This window comes from Pyxicephalus adspersus, chromosome 7 (genome assembly GCF_032062135.1).
Source record: "Pyxicephalus adspersus chromosome 7, UCB_Pads_2.0, whole genome shotgun sequence".
Lineage (NCBI taxonomy): Eukaryota > Metazoa > Chordata > Amphibia > Anura > Pyxicephalidae > Pyxicephalus > Pyxicephalus adspersus.
This window is the reverse complement of record NC_092864.1, coordinates 17,413,692-17,434,593: the sequence shown is the minus strand read 5'-3', so window position 1 is coordinate 17,434,593 and position 20,902 is coordinate 17,413,692. Positions and strand designations below refer to the sequence as shown.

At 39.7% G+C, this 20,902-nt stretch overlaps 1 protein-coding gene across 3 annotated transcripts in view; it reads left to right on the top strand.

Annotated features, from left to right (window-relative positions):
* CRAMP1 (cramped chromatin regulator homolog 1) overlaps nucleotides 1-20,902 on the top strand; it is a 37,862-nt gene that overhangs the window by 1,053 nt on the left and 15,907 nt on the right. Inside the window, exons 1-9 of one of the 3 annotated variants that reach the window (XM_072417680.1) lie at nucleotides 742-828; nucleotides 1,338-1,630; nucleotides 16,713-16,903; nucleotides 17,105-17,258; nucleotides 17,453-17,536; nucleotides 17,963-18,011; nucleotides 18,871-18,965; nucleotides 19,566-19,689; nucleotides 20,402-20,483. In XM_072417680.1, coding sequence (XP_072273781.1) covers nucleotides 782-828; nucleotides 1,338-1,630; nucleotides 16,713-16,903; nucleotides 17,105-17,258; nucleotides 17,453-17,536; nucleotides 17,963-18,011; nucleotides 18,871-18,965; nucleotides 19,566-19,689; nucleotides 20,402-20,483 — 1,119 coding nt within the window. In that variant the 5' untranslated portion in view covers nucleotides 742-781. Of the gene's footprint in view, nucleotides 1-741; nucleotides 876-1,337; nucleotides 1,631-16,712; nucleotides 16,904-17,104; nucleotides 17,259-17,452; nucleotides 17,537-17,962; nucleotides 18,012-18,870; nucleotides 18,966-19,565; nucleotides 19,690-20,401; nucleotides 20,484-20,902 lie in introns of those variants that run through there. The other 2 variants (XM_072417679.1, XM_072417681.1) reach the window with 2 other exon arrangements.

The window sequence follows — 20,902 nt, the reverse complement described above, 5'->3', positions numbered from 1 at the left end:
ATTGCCCCTCTTATTGTGACAATGTTTCTAAAAACGATGATTTGTTTACATTGCATCATTCTTTGTTATTGTTTAGTGAACTCATAGAATGTGCTGTCTGGCTGGATCTGATTGCTATTTGATCCATGGATCTCATTTCTGTTTAATCCATGGATTTCATTCCTGTTAAAGTGATATATCTGATTCTAGTTTGACCCATGGATTTTGATTCTTGTTTGACCCATGGATCTGATCTATGTGTGATTCCACTGATTTGATATTGTCAGGCATTTTTCAAAATGGAGTTGTTGGTGTTGCTTCTGTTTTGCTTTGTGCTCATTGTAAACTTGCTTGCTGCAAAACCAGTTTGTGTAAAACCCCCTAAAAGCTGGTTATGTCTGCTGGGTCCCCCCCTATCTTTGTCTTCCAAATTTTTTGGGGTGGGGGATCTTAATATCTTAAACCCCAAAACATTAATTGCTGCAAAAAGCTGATGACGTAGCAAAGCAAAGTTCAGCTCCAGACAAACAACACCCCGCGGGTGAACCCAGTTTGGCAGCTCGCTGTTTAAAATATCAATAGTCGATTGATGAGCGAGACCCGTCGTTAAAAAGGGCAGAGTCTGAGCTTTCGTTTGCACCCGGTCTGGAGCCGGTAGGTGCCGGCGATCGCGAGTTATAGGCCGGTAAAGGCGGCTCCCCGCGCCTGGCTTGCGAGCAGAGTGCATTTAGTGGGAAGCGAGTGAGAAAGACACGCAGAGGAGACGAGGGCGCAGAGCTGGGCTGCTCCCTCCTCCGATAACATGAGCGATCCCGGGCACACCGAGGCTCGGGAAGGCACGGATCCATGGTGAGGACGGAGAAGACCCCCCAGGGGTGCCGGGGACGGAGGAATGGGTAGGGATCGGCCGGCATGAAACACTTTTAGAGAGCTCTGAGCAGGCTGAGAGCGGAGAGGCGGCTGTGCTCGCCTGATCATCATGTCGGGTTGTGCTGAGCCACAGAGACAACAAAACCAACCCCGGTCTGCCGCCTCCACCGACCCCTCCACACCGAGCCTGCCGTCCCCTCCCGGGACCCCTCCGCTCCCCGGGCAGCCAGGCACAGCCGTCCCCGGCAGCACACCCGGAGCTCAGGCCGGTCTGTAGAGTCGGGACAGTGGAAGAGGATTTGTCACTAACAATGGCGGCCATGTTGTTCAGGATCTCTTTTCTCTGTCTCTGTCCAGAACTTTATTTTATCATTTCTTATAGGAATTTAGGCTTTTGTGGGGGGGTTATAGAGAACCCTGCCTCCCCCCAATAAGATTCTGCAGCCATGGGGTAAACCCTTTTACCCATTTTTTGTCTTTTTTTGCAGGATGACAGTGAAGCTGAAGAGTGGGGAGGAAAGGTTGAAGAAGCCAAATAAGAGAGCCCCAGAAGCTGAGGAGGAGGAAGAAGCTGCAGGAGAAGTGGAAGAACCAGGCCAAAAAGGGGGAGACCCGCTCATCCCCGAGACCCCCCACCAGCAGGCCAAGGAGGTCCTGACCCCCAAAAGCCAACAGGACCAGCATCATTTCCTGAGGTCCAGCGTCAGGCCGCACAGCAAGCGGCAAAGGAGAGACTCCTGCAGCAACGGAAGAGCCACCGCCGCCACTGCCAAAAACAAAGGTACACCAAGTGCCCGTACCCCTCTCTAACTAAGGGGTTCACCTCGGACACCCCACCGCCCTATAAACTTAAATTTTTTTTTGTTTTGCACCATTTTGCAAATCTTTGCCCAATGTTTACATAATTTCACTTGCAGGAAAGGATTGCGATCTCCGTGCCAAATTATCCTCATGGCATTCTTGAAACGCAAGAACGTTTTACTTTGTTTCTGCAGGTTTTGGGGGCCTCGCCCTAAAAAGAATTCACACTTAAAATTTTAGGTGATTTTTAAAATTCGCTGCGCTTAAAATTGATCTAGGTAAGGATTCTGATCCCCAAATTATAGCAGGCATTATTGAAGCACAAAAGAATACATTTTATTTTATTGCAAATTGTGGATTTTTTTTTTCTATTACTTTCGGGAAGAAACTTGTCCAGAGGAAATGCTCAGACGCCCCACCTTTTAAAGATTTGGGGTGCACTGTGTGTTTTTCATATTTTTCTATTTCGTAATTAATTTTTGGTTAGGTTTTATAGTTTTTTTTTTTTTTTTTTTTTTTTTTTTTTTTTTTTTGTGTAGGATTCCTACATTTCACCAATTTTTTTGGCGTTTTTGCATTTTTATTTTTTTTTTAGGTTTTAGGAAGTTCATATTCCCTTGGAAGGGGAAGATTTTTCATTTTTTTTTTTTTTTTTTTTTTTTTTTTTTTTTTTTTTACTTTTTGTTTAGGATTCCTACATTTCACCAATTTTTTTGGCGTTTTTGCATTTTTATTTTTTTTTTAGGTTTTAGGAAGTTCATATTCCCTTGGAAGGGGAAGATTTTTCATTTTTATGTTAATATCATTATTATTTATTATTATTATTATTATTATTATTATTATACCGTATTTATATACCGCCAACATATTACGCAGCGCTGTACTTTAAATAGGGGCGGCAAATGTCAGACAGATACAGACAGTGACACAGGAGGAGAGGACCCTGCCCCGAAGAGCTTACAATCTAGAAGGTGGGGGAAGTATCACACAATAGAAGAGGAGATATATTTTATAAATAAACTTGTCCGGTGCCAAGCTGAAACCCTCCCATGTTCAGTGCACACCTCGGTTCCTTAAATCAAATTCTGACGCATTTTATAAATTTTGCAACTCATGTTGCTTTTTTGCTTTTGTTGGTAAGTTTTTATTTCCAGATAAGGATTCTGATCCCAGCACCAAATTATCAGAGGCGCATATAAAAGCGCAAAGTGTTACTTTTGAAATTTTTTTGCAAATTATGGAATTTTTTTTGCTTTTACATTCAGGAATAAACTTGTCCAGGGAAATTGTGACACCCGCCATTAAAGTTTTGGGGTGCACTGTGTTTTTTTTACAGTTTTGTATATCCTAATGATATTTTGGTCAGATCTTATACTTCTTGTTTAAGATCCCTGTGTTCAACCCAAATTTTTGGCTTTTTTTTTTTTTTCCTGTAGATTTGGGGAAATTTTTAATTTTATGTTATTTATTATTATTAAACAGGATTTATATAGCACCAACATATTACGCATTGTTGAATAATAAATAGGGCTTGCAAATGACAGACCGTGACATAGGAGGGGAGGAGGGGACCCTGCCCTGAAGAGCTTACAATCTAAGATGAGGGGGAAGTTTTACACAATAGGGGGAATAGCGGAAACGCTCACATTTTCGTTATTGCACGCATCGGTTCCTTAAATCATATTGGGCGCGCCAATCACGCGTTTTTACGCATTTTACAATTCTTTTCATTTACCTTCATTTATGGACGTGTTAATTTTTTTGATTTTACCAGTTGGATTTTGAACACCAAATAATGAGCACTGCACTAACAAAGAACATCATTTTTTTCATGCTTTGCAAAATTTCTAATTACTAGGATATTCCTCTTTATTAATATATATTTATTATTTTTTATATTTTTTAGGAAGGTAACTTGTTGAGCTGCAAATGAAAATGCACATACCTGTGGCATTTTTTTTCAGTTAGGTAATACTGTGAATATGTTACATTTTTAATTGAAAGTACGGTAAATACCATCAACAGAATTTATTATCATCATATTTTTTTTTTCGTTTTTATGTATATTGGAAGACCGTTTTGACTTTGGGACTATTTAAAGTAGCATTAATGGGCAATAACTGAAAGGAGGCTTGTAGGGACGAATCATAACCGTGTACACCATTTACACCAATTTTGAATGATCGCTGATTGTATGTCGGGAGCCTCTCTTGTCAGGGGCGACCTCCTTTGTTGACATCATTTTACACTTAAGTAGCAAATATTCTCCAGCATCCTGGTGATTTTTTTTTTTTTTTTTTAATATAATTTTAAAATAATTTCTTTGTGTATTGTTACTTTCTCCTTTTTAACCCAAATGAAGACTAGACATTGTAGATAACATTTTAACGGGTGAAAAATTCTGTTTGGGTATTGTGCAAATATTTTTTCATACGATTTAGAAATATTTAAATTTTTTATATAGATATATATATATATGTATGTATGTATGTATGTGTGTGTGCGCATATGCATATATTAACTGAATTCAGGTTAAAGAAAACAAAAGTTAATGCTATGCTAAACAGCTAGGCAAAATTTGGGACTTTTGTACCCAACCATGTATTGAATTTTCTTGTTTCTTGGAACGGTCGTGCTTGTCTCAGGCAGGAACGACCGATCAGGAACGACGGACTGATGTGCACTAATGTGGAGGAAATGCACAGGGGTGCTGCTCATCATTCCTCCCCCTCTTCTTCCTATAGAATAGAAAGGTGCTGTGTGTACAACAATCATTCACTGATCATTTCTAGCAATAACCATTGGATATATGTACGGGGCTTCAGGTTTCTTCCTGAACTGATTCTTTGGATAAATAACTGTAACAAATCCTTAGCTTATTCATTTTACTCCAAGCTGGCGAATCATCTTTCAGATCAGCCTAAAATTTAATATCTTTTTTTACAAATTGCATCATTTGGAGGTAGTAACTGGTGATAACCGGTGTGAATGTGTTAAATAAGGATAAATTTGTCAGAGAATGTATTTAGGGGTCAGAGTATAAATTTTTTTTTACCTGACATTCACCTAGTGTTTATTCATAATTTACATTTTTCACATTTAGTTAGATAGTTAGATGGGTGAATAAATGTTTACGCATTTTCGTATTATTCATAAACAGAATTTATATAAAGCCAACATATTACGCAGCGCTGTACTTTAAATAGGTTCTTCAAATGACATGAAAACACAGTGACACAGGAGGAGGAGAGAACCCTGCCCCAAAGAGCTTACAATCTAAGAGGTGGTGGAAGTATCACACAATAGGAGGGGATATGTAGTGGTTGGAAGTAGTGAGGGTTTTAAGAGACAGAAGAAGGGTAGGCAAGTTTAAAAAAAAAATGGATTTTGAGTTTCCTTTAGGAGAAGCAGAAAGTATTGAATCCAATGTGTAAAATGTGTGAATTTATTATACAAATTGGGTAATTTTTGGACGAAAACCATGAATAGTAGGAATCTCCAGTGTACATCCCATTTCTTGCCCAATAGTCCCAGAATCTGCCCACTTTGATATTTCTTTTGACAATGATGGCAGCTAACACAGAGCAGGAAGGTTCAGACTGATGGCGAGAACGGACATTTCCATGCAGCTCCTGGTGCTCCAGTAGCTCCAGCTACTCAGCCCTCTGCAACATTGTGCATGTTTTTAAAAAGTTGGAACATTTTGTGATGAGCTGTACTGAACCAGTCACTGCCTCCCATATTCATTCTTTATGGTCCTCTGCGGGTGAGATGCTACATTGTGAAGAAGCGATCACCACATCACAACCTCACTCCCAATGTGAACACATAAATGTGTTATACCTCAATTTCCATACTGGTGTGGACTTTTTTTTTTGTTTACATATTTGTGAATGTGTGCAGTTCTTTCCTGCTCATACTGCCCATCTCCTGAATACTGGTTATATTCTCTGCTCTTTTTTCTGAATATACTGCCTATCCCTGGTAGTTGTCTCCTGGGTACACTGCCCACCCACTGGTATACCCTTTAGGACTGCTATCCTGCATGTACTGCTTGCCATAATACAACGTGTACCCTTCTCATGCAGATACTGGTTATATTCTCTGTATGTCTCTGTCCTATATATACTGCCCGTCATTATACCCTTGGCAGTTTCTGGTCATTTTCTATGTATCCTGCCCAATGTTTTGCCCTGGGCAGTATTCTCCTGCATACACTGGTACATCTTCCACTACTTTTCTGCATATAGTGCTTGCCATCATACTACCACACTCCTCTCCTGTGAATGTGTCTTCATATCATTGTCTCTCTATTGCTTTCCTGTAGATTTTGGTCCCATGGAATGCCATCCAACACTCTCTCTCTTGCATATACTGCTCCCATGTCACACCCTCAAACAATTATCTGCCCATTTTCCTACACTCTGACTTTCCTCATCCTAGAGATATTGACCATGTGCTATACCCTTTGCAGTCTTTTGCACATAGGACCTGCTGATCACTTTTTCACCATTGTTTGTATTCTCCTCAACCTTGCCAGTTCTGGAATAGACAAGCTTTCTAGTTTATGTAAATAACAGAGTGGATCCCTCCAGCCAATGTTGTGGCCAGGCAGCGCTTGTCAAAATCGGGAGCGGTTGTTTCTGCTGAGAAGTTTACATACGTGCAGCACAGGCGTAATGCCAGTTTATGATTTTGATGAGTGTTGGGAAGAGTGTAGGAATGTGGAGGGGGAAGTGTGATCTGTTGTGTGTGTGTGTGTGTGTGTTTATTTTTTTGGAAGACATATTGGTGTTTTGTAGTTGGTGCCTTTAGATGCAGGAAGGCATTTATGGAAAGAAGTAATGTGGTTTTCATTAGGGAGGGTGTTAGGGTTGTGGTTTTAAGCCTGAGATGGGCTTTAAAGGCTATTTAAATTTTTGTGGTGCATTTACATACATTTCTATAAAGTTAAACGCCAGGCAAGAGTTTTTTTTTACTCATTCCCCATTATAAAGAATATATGCACAAAAAATAAATATATATTCTTTATAATGTAGAATGAATAATTGAACAAATGTCTTTGTGAAACCCACGTGCCGCTAAATATTTTGCCATTTGCTGTGCATATTAAAGTCTTCTTATATTTCTTTCTTTCTTTATTTATATATATATATATATATATATATATATATATATATATATTATTATTTTTTTTCACCAAATCTAATATTTTCCCTTTTCTTTCGGGGCTTCCCGTTATGTCTCCCACTGACATCTTCCTTTACCCGATCTCACACTTCACATTTCAGGTGAAGTGTGTTCCACCAAATATAAATAAATCGGCTCTGATCTCATTCTGTGCATGTGTGAGATTATATATTTGCATTTGAGGAAATCCACCAGAGACCTAGCACCCAACCATGGGCTATCCTGTGATATGTGAGGCAAGTATCCCAAAAGGTTGTTGCTTTCTGTATTTACCGTCTCGGTAGTGAAGATGGAAGGGGCAGGTAGTTTAAAATAATATTAAATAAAATAAAAAATAAAAATGTGGAGGAAAAATATTATTTTCACTATGTAAAAGGGAAAAGCCTCCCTTTGATGATCGATGAAGCCTCCCTTTGATGATCGTTCTAATTTAATAAACAGGAGGTTCTGGGAAGGTGAAAAGTTCTGCAGCAGAAAATGTGCTGACAGCCTTTGCTGTTTGGCAACCTACTGCTGTTGGCATTCATTTATTTTGGCCACGGGTTTGCTTTAAATACTCAGTACACTGTCATTGGGTTCCTGTTGAGCTTGGGTGACCATTCTTATTTCATCCAATGTTGGTAAGATGCAAAGGCTTTTAACGATAGAAAACAATAGCAGTTGGACAAGGTAACCAAACTGGTTCAATTGCTGTTCCTTCTCAGACAATGCAATTGACAAACAATAATTCTTTTGTTCTGTTATTAAACTTCCCCTCACTTATGGCTTATTCACTTTATTAAAGATCCTTATGTTAGGGCAAACTATTAATTTTTGCAGCATTTTTAGGAAGTTGATTTGAATGTCATTCAGCGCTGCATTGTACTGATTGATGCATGTTACCGCAGTGCAATAATATGAACTGACCCTTAGGCCTATATCATACTTGCAGTTGACCTCCACATTGTACGGCAGTCTCAACCATGTTCTCAGTCTCTTGGGAACCATTTGGTTGTGGTTGAGCCATGGTTCCTGGAAGTAACAGGTTGCTTCTGGCCTTGTGGTTGCTTTTCCCCCTTTCAAAGTTTTAAATTTCTGGGAGCGGTTTGTAACCATAAGTGTGAAAGTGGACTAAGTGTCCCAATGACAACAGTTTCACCATACTGTAATTAAAGTGAATTCTCCATCAGCAGCGACAGAAAGGTTGGGGAAGGTTTCAGATCAGGTATGTCAGCTTTTGGGGAAGGGCACGCTATAAGGCATACTGGTATAACCGTAGCGGTTTTCATTTATTTATATATATAATTTTTATGTATATTTTGCAGTGATGGATCTTGACTAAAGAAAATATAATACCTGGGGAGTTATACTAAAACATAGTCGTTGTACCTGATTTACCTTTGCTTTCTTATGATTTGTCCACGTCTGGCATTAAAGGATCAGCAAGCTTAAACATATCACTATAGGCTTAATACATTCAGACAATTTATGTAATTTGCAGAACTTTTATATTTTTGCTTCCAATTTTTTTAATTTTCAAAATTTCATTTTTTTTTCACTTCTAAATCCCATGTTTGCTTTTTAATTATTATTAATATTATTTCTCTTCATTGATCATAATTTATCTACATTGTTTCCCTATATATTAGATTGTAAGAAGTATTCACTGCAAACCTGCTTTGTGCTTGGGTTTGCTCAAAGCAACCATTCCCCAGCAGCATATATACTGACCTTTCCTTCGCTCCCTTTCTGCTCCGCTCATATCCGGAGTGAAAATGGACAGAATTTTTGGCGTGAGGGGCACCTGATAGCACTGCATCAGTTTTGTTTTTTACTTCGCCTAAAGCTTGAGTATCATAGGTTCACTGTCTACTCCCTCATATTATCTCCCAGCTTATGAGTGTGCATAGCAGCATCAAAAAGCAGTAATTGTTTGCATTATTCCTAATATTCTGTCTGTTCCACCTCCATTAAATAATCATTTTGTGTTGACTTCAAGTGTATAATTGCCTTTTACGTCTCCAGCTTCAGCTAAAGTATTAGAAGTCACGGCGACCTGGAAATTGACGATTGCTCTGTCATCTTCCTGGCCCCACACTTTGCTTTACAACTCCAAATTCTAGCCCTGAATTGAATTGTTTCCACCTTCAGATGGAAATGCTTAATTCAATGAAGCAACATATCTTGCAGCATCCTGTGTTTTGTAGTGTTTACCCCCAAACAATTTATTTTTATTTATTACAATTTCTATGCACACAATGGCAGCACTTTTCTAACCCTGTGATTGTAGATGGGTTATTTGTCTTGTTTCTGTAATTTTGGGTCTATATGTCCCATGATGTTTAACTAGCTTTAAGGAGCTTTCAATTAAAAAAGTGGTGTGAAGGATGGGTGAGAGTTGGGTACATCTGTCATTGTCGTGCACAATGTGACCACACTGGGTCTACAAGGTGTTTCTGATGAAGCGTTGAGGGTATATGGCCCTCCCGTGTGGTCATTTTTTTCCTTTTATAACCCCATAACAAATCCCTCCACAATTCTTGTCCCACTTACCTTTCTGACCTGGTAAAAAAAATATTCTCCTAGCCGCTCTCCTTGTTCTTCTATTGATCTCCTAGCCGCGCTCTTTGCTCCTTTATATAATGTACAGCGCTGCGTAATATGTTGGCGCTATATAAATCCTGTTTATTAATAATAATAATAATAATAATATTACCTTACTACTTACTTCCTCGCTCATAACCTCATCACACGCACTGCTCCAAGACTTTTCTTACTTCCTGCTCCTTTAAAAGAGCATTCAAACCCATATTTTCAAATTTGCATACCTGTCTTCTGTCTCCTAAAACACTCACTACTCCCCCCCCCTTCCTATTGTGTGTGTTGTTTCTCTCAACTATTAGATTGTAAGCTCTTCTGGGCAGGGTCCTCTCCTCCTCCTGCGTCACTGCAGTGTTCTCCCCAGCCTCTTTAACTGGGTGCACCACTCTGCACTTTTCAGTAACCACCTGGCTGTTTTTGGGTAGCTACTAAAAAGTTGGGTCACAATACCACCCGCCTACAATTTCTGACCACCCGGCTTAAAATTTTTTCTGGGTTTAACACTGCTCTTTCTGTAATTTGCAACCCCTATTTAATGTACAGCTCTGCATAAAGTGATTATTCGGTCCAATTCAGGCGATGTCCCTCTGCAATAAAATAACCTTACATGCCCGATTGCAATTTTTTAAATATACTCCTAAATATTCTTCTCTTGCTTCTGGTTTGGATCTGTGGGTATATTGAAAGGCAGGCACAGGGGAAGCTGTGATGTGCTGGGTATCCCTGCATCCTACAAGGAGTTTGCCATACATACACAATCTGGCAGGAAGATTGCTTGTTGCATAAAGGACATTCATTGCTTGTCCCTAATGCAATTAGGACCTATCTGATCACAAATTTTTAAATGTGAAACTTCCGCTTTAATTTATAGATCAGCTGAGAAAATATAATTGGTGGTTTCGGTTAGCTGCAAGTAGATAAGATTTAAATTGTCTTAGTCAAAGCTTTTTTGTATAAAACTCTTTATTTATAGTTTTAGATTAAGCAAATTGTTAAAAAGGTCAATTGTACTTGTGGGTTGTAGATTGCTTGCTTGGTTCTCTGTGATCAATTTAAATGTTTGTTTGATTCTCAGTTGATGACAAGAGGAAATTACCTGAAAGTTGCCATGTGTATGACCACCTTCAGCACACAGTAGATTTGGGTAAACTAAGGCTACGTTACACACGCCAGATGATTCTACCTGATAATCGCCTCAGGGCTGATATCGGACGAGACTCTGGCATGTGTACAGCTCTTGTTGTCCAACCGGCTGATCCATGGACGACGAACGAGGAATGATCATAATGAAAATGAAGGGGACAGTTTGCAGCGGGGTGCCGCTCTGTCGTCGTCCACCCTTTTCTGTCCATAGAGCAGAACGGCGCTGTATGCAGAGCGCTCGTTCATGCATTGTGCAGTCTTTTGTCGTTGGAAAGGATCGTGAAAGACGACAATTATTACACATGTGTATGCAGCCTTAGTAAAGCTAAATAGTAAAATAAAAAATATAAATAGTACGAAGTAAAATTAATAATCTGACATTAGCAAGACTGCACATTTTAATATTAACAACCATGAGTATATAGTCACCTGATTCCAGTTATCCTTAAGAATTCACAGTTCATAGGAGCTTTAGGATTCATCTGGGGGGTGATGAAAAAAAAACTGAAGCACTTGCCTAATTCCTTGCTCCTCTGGAAGTTGCTCTTATCTACTCCTTTGATGTTCGCTTTATGTTATCAGGTCCTCTGTACTCACTTAAAATAGAGGAATGGTGGTGATGACAACTATATGTAACAGCTTATCTGCTTGTTTTACTTTTGACAGGTTCGCTTTGCAGAGCTAAGTCAATAACTAAGGCTGCGTACACACGTTAGACTTTAGTAGTTGGAAACGATCTTTCACAATCCTTTCCAAAGAAAGATTCATGAATGAGTGCCGTACATACAGCTTCATTCTGCTCTATGGAGAGGGGAGAACGAGATAACGGCACCCAGCTGTGCTTTCTCCCCCTCACTTGTATTGCAGCCGTTCATGGATCCGCCAGCACAGATCCATGAATGATGTTGAGTGGCCGCTGTCATGTCAGATTCTGGTCCGAACTAGTCCTGAAGCGATAATTGGACAAGAACCATCAGACGTGTGTACGTAGCCTACAGCTGGGTGTGTCTAATGCACCAGGAGATTTTTATTTTTGTTCTGTCTTTGTAAAATATAATAAAAGGATTTTTCCTTTTCTGAAGGTTTTTGGTGTGTTCTGCGATACTATGAATAACCCATTTTGCAAGATTGTAGCCACTATTTATGAAAAGTTCTCTTCCAGAGATTACTATTGTTCAGTTATATCCTGTTCCAGCCAACCATTTATCTGACTCCATTTTTGAGTTCTAGCGGTGGACAACCCTGCGTTTAGGGATGAGGACAGTATTCTCCCCAACCCCTTTAAGCTGGGCACACCACCCAGCACTTACAACAGTTGCCTTTTAGTGGTTGCTGAAAAGTTCTCGCCACCTACAGCTTCTTCCCTGGGGAGAACACTCCATAACACGTGTATATCTTTTTAGATTCCGGTTTCTCCATTTCCCATTTTGTTGGTATGACAGAATCAGCATTTCCGGAAGGGCGACCTGTCCAGGCAACCCTTTCAGTGTAATACTTCATATCGGCCTTCCTTTCTAAGATCCCGGAAGTTGTGTTTGTCTCAGGGTTAGTGATCTTTACTGGTACGTGTGTGTGTTTATAAGATCAGATACCGCTCAAACAAGACATCCAGGCACAATTCCATTAAATAACTTACCATATTGTGAAATGGGGCTTGTTTTTTATACTGGGAAAATAAGGGCTAATGAGCCAACTTTCAGCTGAGCTGTAAAACTAATCAGGCTTGTTTACTAAAGTAGTAATTGCAGTAGCTTAAGGCAGCCAATCAGAAGTGATTTCTGAATTTGTGTACTCATGTGTTTGATTTTCCGCAATGTGAGTGCTGAAGTAGCTCAATTGGCCATTTAAAGCTGATTTCTGAGCAGGACAATCTGTGCGACTGGCTCCCAGCGTTCTTCCTCTACCATCGGAGAAAAGATGAGTATTTTGAGTATTTGGATTGTGGTAGTTGCCCAGAAGGATGAGGTTTTGATTTGCCACCATCATAGCTGTGTGATGAATCCATACTTTAATAGTGTTCTCCCCAGGCCCTTTTCGGTACACCACCGGGCACTTTTCGGTAACCACTCGGCTGTTTTTGGGTTTTTACTAAAGAGTTGGGTCACAATACAGGGGCTGCCCACCCGGCTGTAAAAAAATGCCTGGGTTGGGCACTGCTTTCAGAAACTTTGTAGACAATTTTTTGAAAACACCAAAATCAAAGAACGACCTATAGTTCCATGTCTTGATTCATTGAGTCAAAAGAGCCAATATTTGAAGAAATGGACAGCCCAGTCCTGCCTCTAAAAAAGGAGTGGTTATTGCCGCCATTTTTTTCAGTGTGTGTTGGAGTGGTCTTTCCCCATTGACATTGCTTAGCTTCCTATACCTTTTTCTTAGACAATAGCATGCACACCAATTGACTGTATGGGGTTTGCAAACTTCACTAATTGCAATTATGATTTGCCAAGCTGTTCATCCCTAGTTATGATCAGCCATACGTAATTCATAATCTGCCCATCCCTTGTAATATTGTTACGAGCTCCAGGAAGACTACCAGCAAGGAAACTGAAATTATTCCTAATATATTGCTGCCCGATGTTGAGCAACCTTTTAAAATAATGGCATTCTTCTCTCATCAAGATGACACTTTTTAGTGAACGTAACGAAGATGAAACTCGTTGAAACAGGTGAATGTTCTGGGTGGGGTCGTTGCCAAATGATGTGTATGTGTGGGAGTAACTGATTGTTAATTCACCTAGCCTCTAATGACACAAGTTCTCCTTGCTAGTCTTGCATCATCAAGAATAATTAAAGGTGGTAATATAAAACACGTCTACATGGTAATCCATCCAAAGCCGGGTTTCCGGGCTTGTGTATCTTTTAGCATACAATGGAGTATGAGAGGTCATTACAATAACTATCCTGATTTTGTAAATGTCAATGGGTCTATCTACGGAAAACTGATTTGTTTTTAGTAAGTTCTGAGAGATGATTATGAATGATCTCTTGTCATATTTAACCTTTCATGAATTTTACAATTCTGCATTAAAAAATCCACCATTTTTCTTAAATCATTGAAAATCATCATTGCACAGCCAAGGACCATTTTAGACTTAATAGATGTACTGCACTCCCAACCGCTCCCTTTCAACTGCATTGGAGTATTTGGGAACCATTTGTATGTGTTTTCACATTGTTGGGTTAGGGTTGCAGCATGGTTCCTGTGACGTTCTTTTCTGGCCGTGCAGTTGCTTTTCCCTACTTTGTTGTAAGAACGGCACCACCACCAATGCAAGGGCATCGTGTGCAAATGTGTTGACTTGCAGTGTGTTTTTTCTGAGCACATAACAGCTGCTTTCCACTGCAAATTGTAAAGGTTCTTTCAGCCGTAGTGAAATTATTATGCCATTATTCTGCAGGTAGGAGGCACTTCTCTCCCATAGTGATCAGACTGTAAGTTTGTAGCAAGTTTTGGGGCGAGAGGCTGTATCGGGGTTCTAACCTGTGTCAAAGATTTGTGAACGTTGCCAGTGTTCAACCCAGGCATTTTTTTAGGTTTTTGGTGGTAAGAAATTTTATGCGACTGGCAGTCCCTTTATTGTGACCCATCTTTTCAGTAACCACCTTAAAACTGCCAGGTGGTTATTAAAAAGTGCTGGGTGGTGCACCCGGCTAAAAGGGCCTACGGTGAACACTGATGCCAAAGAACAATCAGGCATTTGGATAAAAACATGACTGTATTATCTCAGAAACCTAGAAGTAGATGACGATCCTAAATGATACTTGGACCAAGGATCATCCTTCGTAAAATGCAAATGAAGGCATTGTCCGAGAGAGAACCGTTATCTCTGTGAGTAATATAACCTCACTTGCACAATACTACGCATGCAAAAACTTCCTTTAACATGTATCTGATTTTAACTTCCCACATGTTCCCCCCTGCTGTAGTACTCTTGAGGAAGCCTCATACTTTCTGTTGGTTATTTAACAACCAAAAAGTAGGAATTGAAATCGGTGATTCCAATGTGGGTAGGGGGAATATGGTAGACAAATCTTACCAATGGAATCCTCTGGAGATCTAATATCCACCAGGTGATAGAAAACCAGAAACCCTTTGTCAACTACAAACGATTGGATTGCCGAACACATCACATTGTAACGTGACAATAGACAATTTGTTGGACTTCATAGTGTAAATGAGTCCTTGAGGTCATGGGCAGTGTAAAGCATTAGAGCTTACCCTTTGTTATTGCCATATTGAAAATGTAACCATGATGGCAGTGTTAATTTTTTTAAGCCGGATGGGAAGAAATTGTAGGTGGGTGGCAGGCCCTGTATTATGACCCAACTTTTCAGTAGCCACCCAAAAACAGCCAGGTTGTTTTTGAGAAGTGCCGGGTGCTGAACCCAGCTAAAAGGGGCTGGGGAGATCAATGGGTGATGAAAACATTGGATCATACACGGGTAGTTGGCGCTTAATATTATTTTTTTTTATATAAAATCCAATAAAACCCTTGCAGGTTTGGTTGGCATCTGTAGCTCTAGTTAATATGTATGTATGTGTGTGTGTTTTTTTTTTTTTTTTTTATGTAAAGTTTTTCTTTCACGATCCTCCTCTGTGAGGAGGTGGTTGCTGGAGCTGATAGTGTGCTTTCATGATGCTAGATTTCAGTCTAAAAATACTCACTGACTTCATGCTGCAGTCCCACTGTTCAGCTGGTACAAGTTAATAGCACACGTGGGAGATGTCCTCCTGGTACCTCATTCTCCGCACAAGGAAGCTTCCATCTTAGAATGGCCATGTTGTCATTCTTGGACCACAAGTGTCATTATTCAGACCTAAGAGCCATGAAATCAAGAAGCTCAGTAACTCATTGAACACAGAATTTATTTTTTTTACACCCGATTTTATTAGCAGAAACTAAAATGGTTTATTTGGGTTATTGGACCACCATTGACTTCAGCATTGCCTCCCTGAAAAATCCGGATGCCAGTCCAGCAGAACAAAGTCTGGTACACATATAGTATATATTCTCAAATGTATCTTTAAGTTTCAGTAACGGCTTCCTGGTTTCTTGTTTTGCATTGCTAATTGTTGTTAGCTGCACTTGAGCACCATTTACAGGTCTTGCCCCCCCCCCCCCTGCCCTGTGGCTGATCAATGTGTCAGTAAAACATGATTACTGGTGAGAAAAGGAGTCGTGTTATATCTGCACCCTCTCCCCCACTGTTGACAGGTACACACTTTTTTTTTTTTTAAATGTATTTATGTGCTTTAAAGAACCAATATGCTCTGGAGCTTGTTCGCATTGCAGAGTTCCACTTAAGAGTACAACAGACTTTTATTTTTTGCACAAATTGCACTGCAAAGAAGGACCATGGTATAATCAACTTTGTGAACAGTATGTGCTGCTGATCGGTTCTGCGATGTTTACATAAGCACTTGAGCAACATAATTTAGCTGTGTGAAATCCTCAAATCATGCTTATTGTCTTCAAAGAATTCTAGACACCATGGAATGCCATTCCAGACAATTTCTTAGTGAATATTACCGTTTCTAGGAAACATTGAACCTTTGTCTTTGGCGGAAAAGTGGGAACACGCAAGCCCTTGCAAGCAAAATGGCAGAGCCGCTGTTAAAAAAAAAAAAATAAAAATAAAAAATATTGGCCCATTACAAAAAAATGGTTTTGTATCAATACCTTCCCCCTGCAGTGAAGGAAAAGCATCACCAATATGAGCACATCCCTCTATCACTTTCTTTCTCCTCCAGTCAGCCTGCTCTGCAAACAATTGACTTCTTGAGCTTTTTCTCTCACTTTCTGTATAGTGACTGCAAAAGGCTGATTGTAAGTCCAATTTAGGTGCTTCTATCGCTTTGGGATTCCACATGAGGTATTGGAGACTAAAAGCTTTACATGTTACTATACACAATATGCACGCACTGTCTTCACCAGACTTGAAACATAGTCATGACTGGAGTGGCATTTTTTTGATTATAAATGGCACAATAACAAATGACATGTCAATTATTTGGGGTTTACATCAAATTTACCATTATTTTTTGGTGTCTTCTACCTTAAGGTACAATATGAAAGCCGCTACTCTACTTTCCTCATAGTAAATTTAATGTTTCTTACATCGTGAATGTACGTCCTTCATTTTAGGATTGGACAGTGCTACTCCATCCTCGCCAAGCTGCTCTACCGGAACAACTCCCAGTGCAACAAAAACATCCAGCCGAAACACAGCGCCATCTACCGGTGAGAAAGATGAGGGCAACAAGAAAAAGGTTCGAAGTCAGTGGGAGTCTTGGAGCACAGAGGACAAGAATACTTTCTTTGAGGCCCTTTATGAAGTAAGTGACATTTTATGTAGTGTCTGCTGCCTATTTGTTAAACAATTCTCATCTTATATTTATTCTTTTTGGTATGAGTTTTTGGTATGTTGTCAAAGATGTGCTCGTCTTTCACAGCACTGCACAGCGATCAAAGAAACTAGATCAATCAATAATAGTAGCTGAGGCTAACTTGAATTTTTATTTGTTCTTTCGATTTAGCATGGGAAGGATTTTGAAGCCATTCAGAACAACATTGCTCTCAAATACAAGAAGAAAGCCAAGCCAGCCAGCATGGTTAAGAATAAAGAACAGGTCCGCCACTTTTACTACAGAACGTGGCACAAGATCTCTAAATACATAGACTTCAACAATGGTGAGTCTTGCTGTTTTCTTTTCGTACTTTAAAACACTTTTTTATGCTGGTTATATTTGAAAGTGAGCCTGTGTTTTGTCAATGCTGGGCAAAGCAACATCTTCAATCTTCCCTCTCTTCTGCATCTTCCTTCTTTCTCTTGATTTTTTTTTTTTCATACCTATGTATGATACTCTGTCTTTACTGTTTTGCAGTGTTTTCTTGTGGTCTTAAGAAGTCCTCACAGGAGCTTTATGGTCTTATCTGTTATGGAGAACTACGGAAAAAAATTGGAGGATGTAAGTTTTCTTTTTAGAAAATAAAAATGTGGGAATAGGTTTGATATCAATGTAAGGTATTTTAGTCAGCCTAATGACCATTACTGGTACAAAAATGTTTTCATACATGGTAAAAGAATGTTTTTCTACACTTTATCTGTGAACTAGCAGTATGCAGCTTGTGGGAAGTTCTAATTTTGTGACTGAGAGCTATGGTCTCAAACTATCCGTCCAGAAACGAATTAGGATGTTTCATGATCACGTGACCATGAGGGGGAAAATATGCATACTAGAAATCCTTTAAAAAATACATATCTATGCTATAAATAACCTGGCACACATGCGGTGACATGGTACATTTTTCCCAGCTGGCATGTCAGATGACGGTGGTCATACCAATAACAAGTGAAGTGTTTTTTTAAGTTGTCTATTTCTTGTTTTTTGTAGGCATGGATGATAAGAATGCTGTCAAATTGAATGAGCTGATTCAGTTGGGGTGGGTATTATAAATTTCTTGGTACATAATATATGTACATACATATAAATGCTTCTGTTTGCCTTCACTCCCTCAGTTTATCTTGTAAGTAATGCAGTACTGTGTAGGAACACTGGGACTTCCATCAGTGTTCAGGCACAGCGAAGAACATCTACATTGCAAGGCATCTATTGCTCCCCATGATCTGGCAAGAGAAAGTAAGACTTTGGAATTGTTCAGTGGCCTCATAGTTGATCATTAGGTGTCCAACACCCTCAGATACAGGGCTCTTGGACTACTACGTGAAAGATCAGGCTGTTACTGATTACTCTGATCCGCACTAATATTTAGGGGCCAGTTACTGTCGTTCACAGTGTATATGGTGTTTACATGAGGTTGTATAGGTAAATAAACCACCTGGCTCTTGGTATCAAGTTATTTCTTGACGTAGAAGTATTGTTCTAAATGTGAGTATTACGATATTAAAGGAAATAAAAAAATGTCACTACAGGACACTGCAGTTACATAGGGGTCGTAAAATGGAACCATCGTACATAGTAGGTGCATAGGATTCTGACACTGCCAGATGTTGCTGGGTTAGGTTGCCTAACATTGCAGTGTTGGCTAGGGGAAAGGGGGAGACACAGACCACTAAAGAGGTAAGTATAAGAGTTGATCTTTTTCAATGCCTTTATCATTTACTTACTTTTGCTTTTACTGATGCTGCTAATTTTTGTATAAGCATTTAGGCTTCAATGGTCAACAAAGATGTTTGTATCCTATGAAAAAGTACGCATATCATAAATATTTATACAACTTGCTGATATCATATATCTATATAAAACCTCTCTCAAAACTGATTTTGATTATCTTTTCACAGAGCAACTACAGTTCGGTACAAAGGAAGGAATTTACGGATTAAGGCTCCTATGTGCCGAGCTTTGAAGAAACTTTGTGACCCTGAAGGAAAGACAGGTAATGAATCTGTCTGTCCAGTGTTGCCTAAATACAGCACACATAGTTGTGTTTTGGGTAGCCTCTATTCACAGGGATATAACCGAATTCTTTATTTGATTTATTATCAATTCATATTAATTAGTAAATATTAAGGATACCATGTACTCCAGTTTAAACTCAATTGGACCTGGCAAGCCACCTACACGTAACTCCAATCAATTCTGCAGTGTGAGTAGGTAGGACTTTGTGGGGGATGTATTGGATCCCTGTGGGGTTTCACCCACTGCTATCCCCTGTACAGTGAAAGTGCAGTTGTTGGCCCTTGACACGTTCTCATTTACTAGTTGAAAATAGTTTATGAAGCTTTAAAATCCTTAAAGAAATTTGTTACAGCTTATAGAGTTTTAAACAAAAGTTTCTATGAGGAAGTTTGTATTTCCAAGGAACCCTTTAATAAAGGGGTGTTGAGATATAATCTCATAGTAGCTGAGCTATTTTTGTGTAGTAAGCTCTATAAATTGTTTTTCATTACACAGTCAGCTGCCTAAACATATATTTGGTATACCTCAGTCCTTTTTTCTGATGTAGCTATTGAGGTAATATTATATCATTTTCCAGGGCTAAGTGATGAAGAGGATCAGAAACCTGTGAGATTGCCTCTGAAAGTACCTATAGAACTTCAGCCAAGGAATAACCAGGCCTGGGCACGTGTACAGAGTCTAGCACAGAATCCTCGCCTCAGGTAAAGAAATGTGGAACTAAGATATTCATGACCGTAACTGCCATTGTGTACTTCTTCAAGGAATAGTTTTCTGATGTCTTCTGGCTGGTCATGACATCCTCAGTCCCCCTTCTACTTTGTCTTCCCCTGGTGGTGGATAGTCATGAATGATGCAAATCTTCAGTGCCAATGTCTTCGTCAATACCCTGTAGGTGCAAGGTGCTGTTGTCGGAGTGTGAACCTACTGTATGATACCCTGCTTTCTTCATCACTCATTTTACGTAGTTAAAAAACGGAACTAAATCCTGCTGCACGTGCCTATCAGCGCTCCCTTGCTGGGTGCCACTATTTTGATTGGTTGTTGGAGTGCAGGCATGCGTAAGTTCATCCATCCCCAACACACGCAAGGAAAGCTGGAAAAGTTACATGGGGCAACCACCGTTGGCCCTTCACATGGGCAGCTTAGCTTTCTCACATATTCCTGACACAATCAGGCAGGTAAGTTAGGTTATAGCAGAAGGGACATTGCCTGTCCTTTTCTGCAATAACCACCTGCTTTAATCGCTAAGTAGGACTTGGTTCCACTTTGTGTTGATAGGCATCATTTATCCTAAAAGATATTATGGCAAAGTCCTGCCTGGTCACAAAAATTTAAAGTGGGTCAGGTCAATGATAACATACTTTTTTGTTGGGTCCTTAATACTGTATGTTTACTATTGTCTTTTTTTACCAGGATGATAGTGGAGCTGCATAGAAAAGTTTCCAGCCTCATAGAGTTTTTGAAGCAGAAGTGGGCACTGCAGGAGGTTCGGGTTGTATCCTTTAAAAAATAATAATAATTAAAAAACATTTATTTTTAAATTGTTGGTCTAAATGTGCATATAAAAAATTGATGGTAGCCCATCTGTTGTGCCTATTATCATGCATAGTTTTGTATTACGCATTCTATAAAGGCACTTACTATTACATCCCCCAATAATTCATACGTGTATGATGCTGTATTGATGTCTCCAGGCAAGCAGTTAGTTAAAGCAAAACCATGGATAGTCATCTAGAATGTTTTTTTTTTTTTTCCCCTAACGTTCATTAGAGTAGTGGTTGCCAACTGGTAGTGGTTCACGAGAAAATGTTGGTAGTCTGTGCCTCTGGCCGTTGCGCCCAACCCCGTACCCCCCTCCCCCCCCCCGTGGGATCCGGAGAAGGACCCTGGGGGAGCTCATCGGCCATAGCCGTG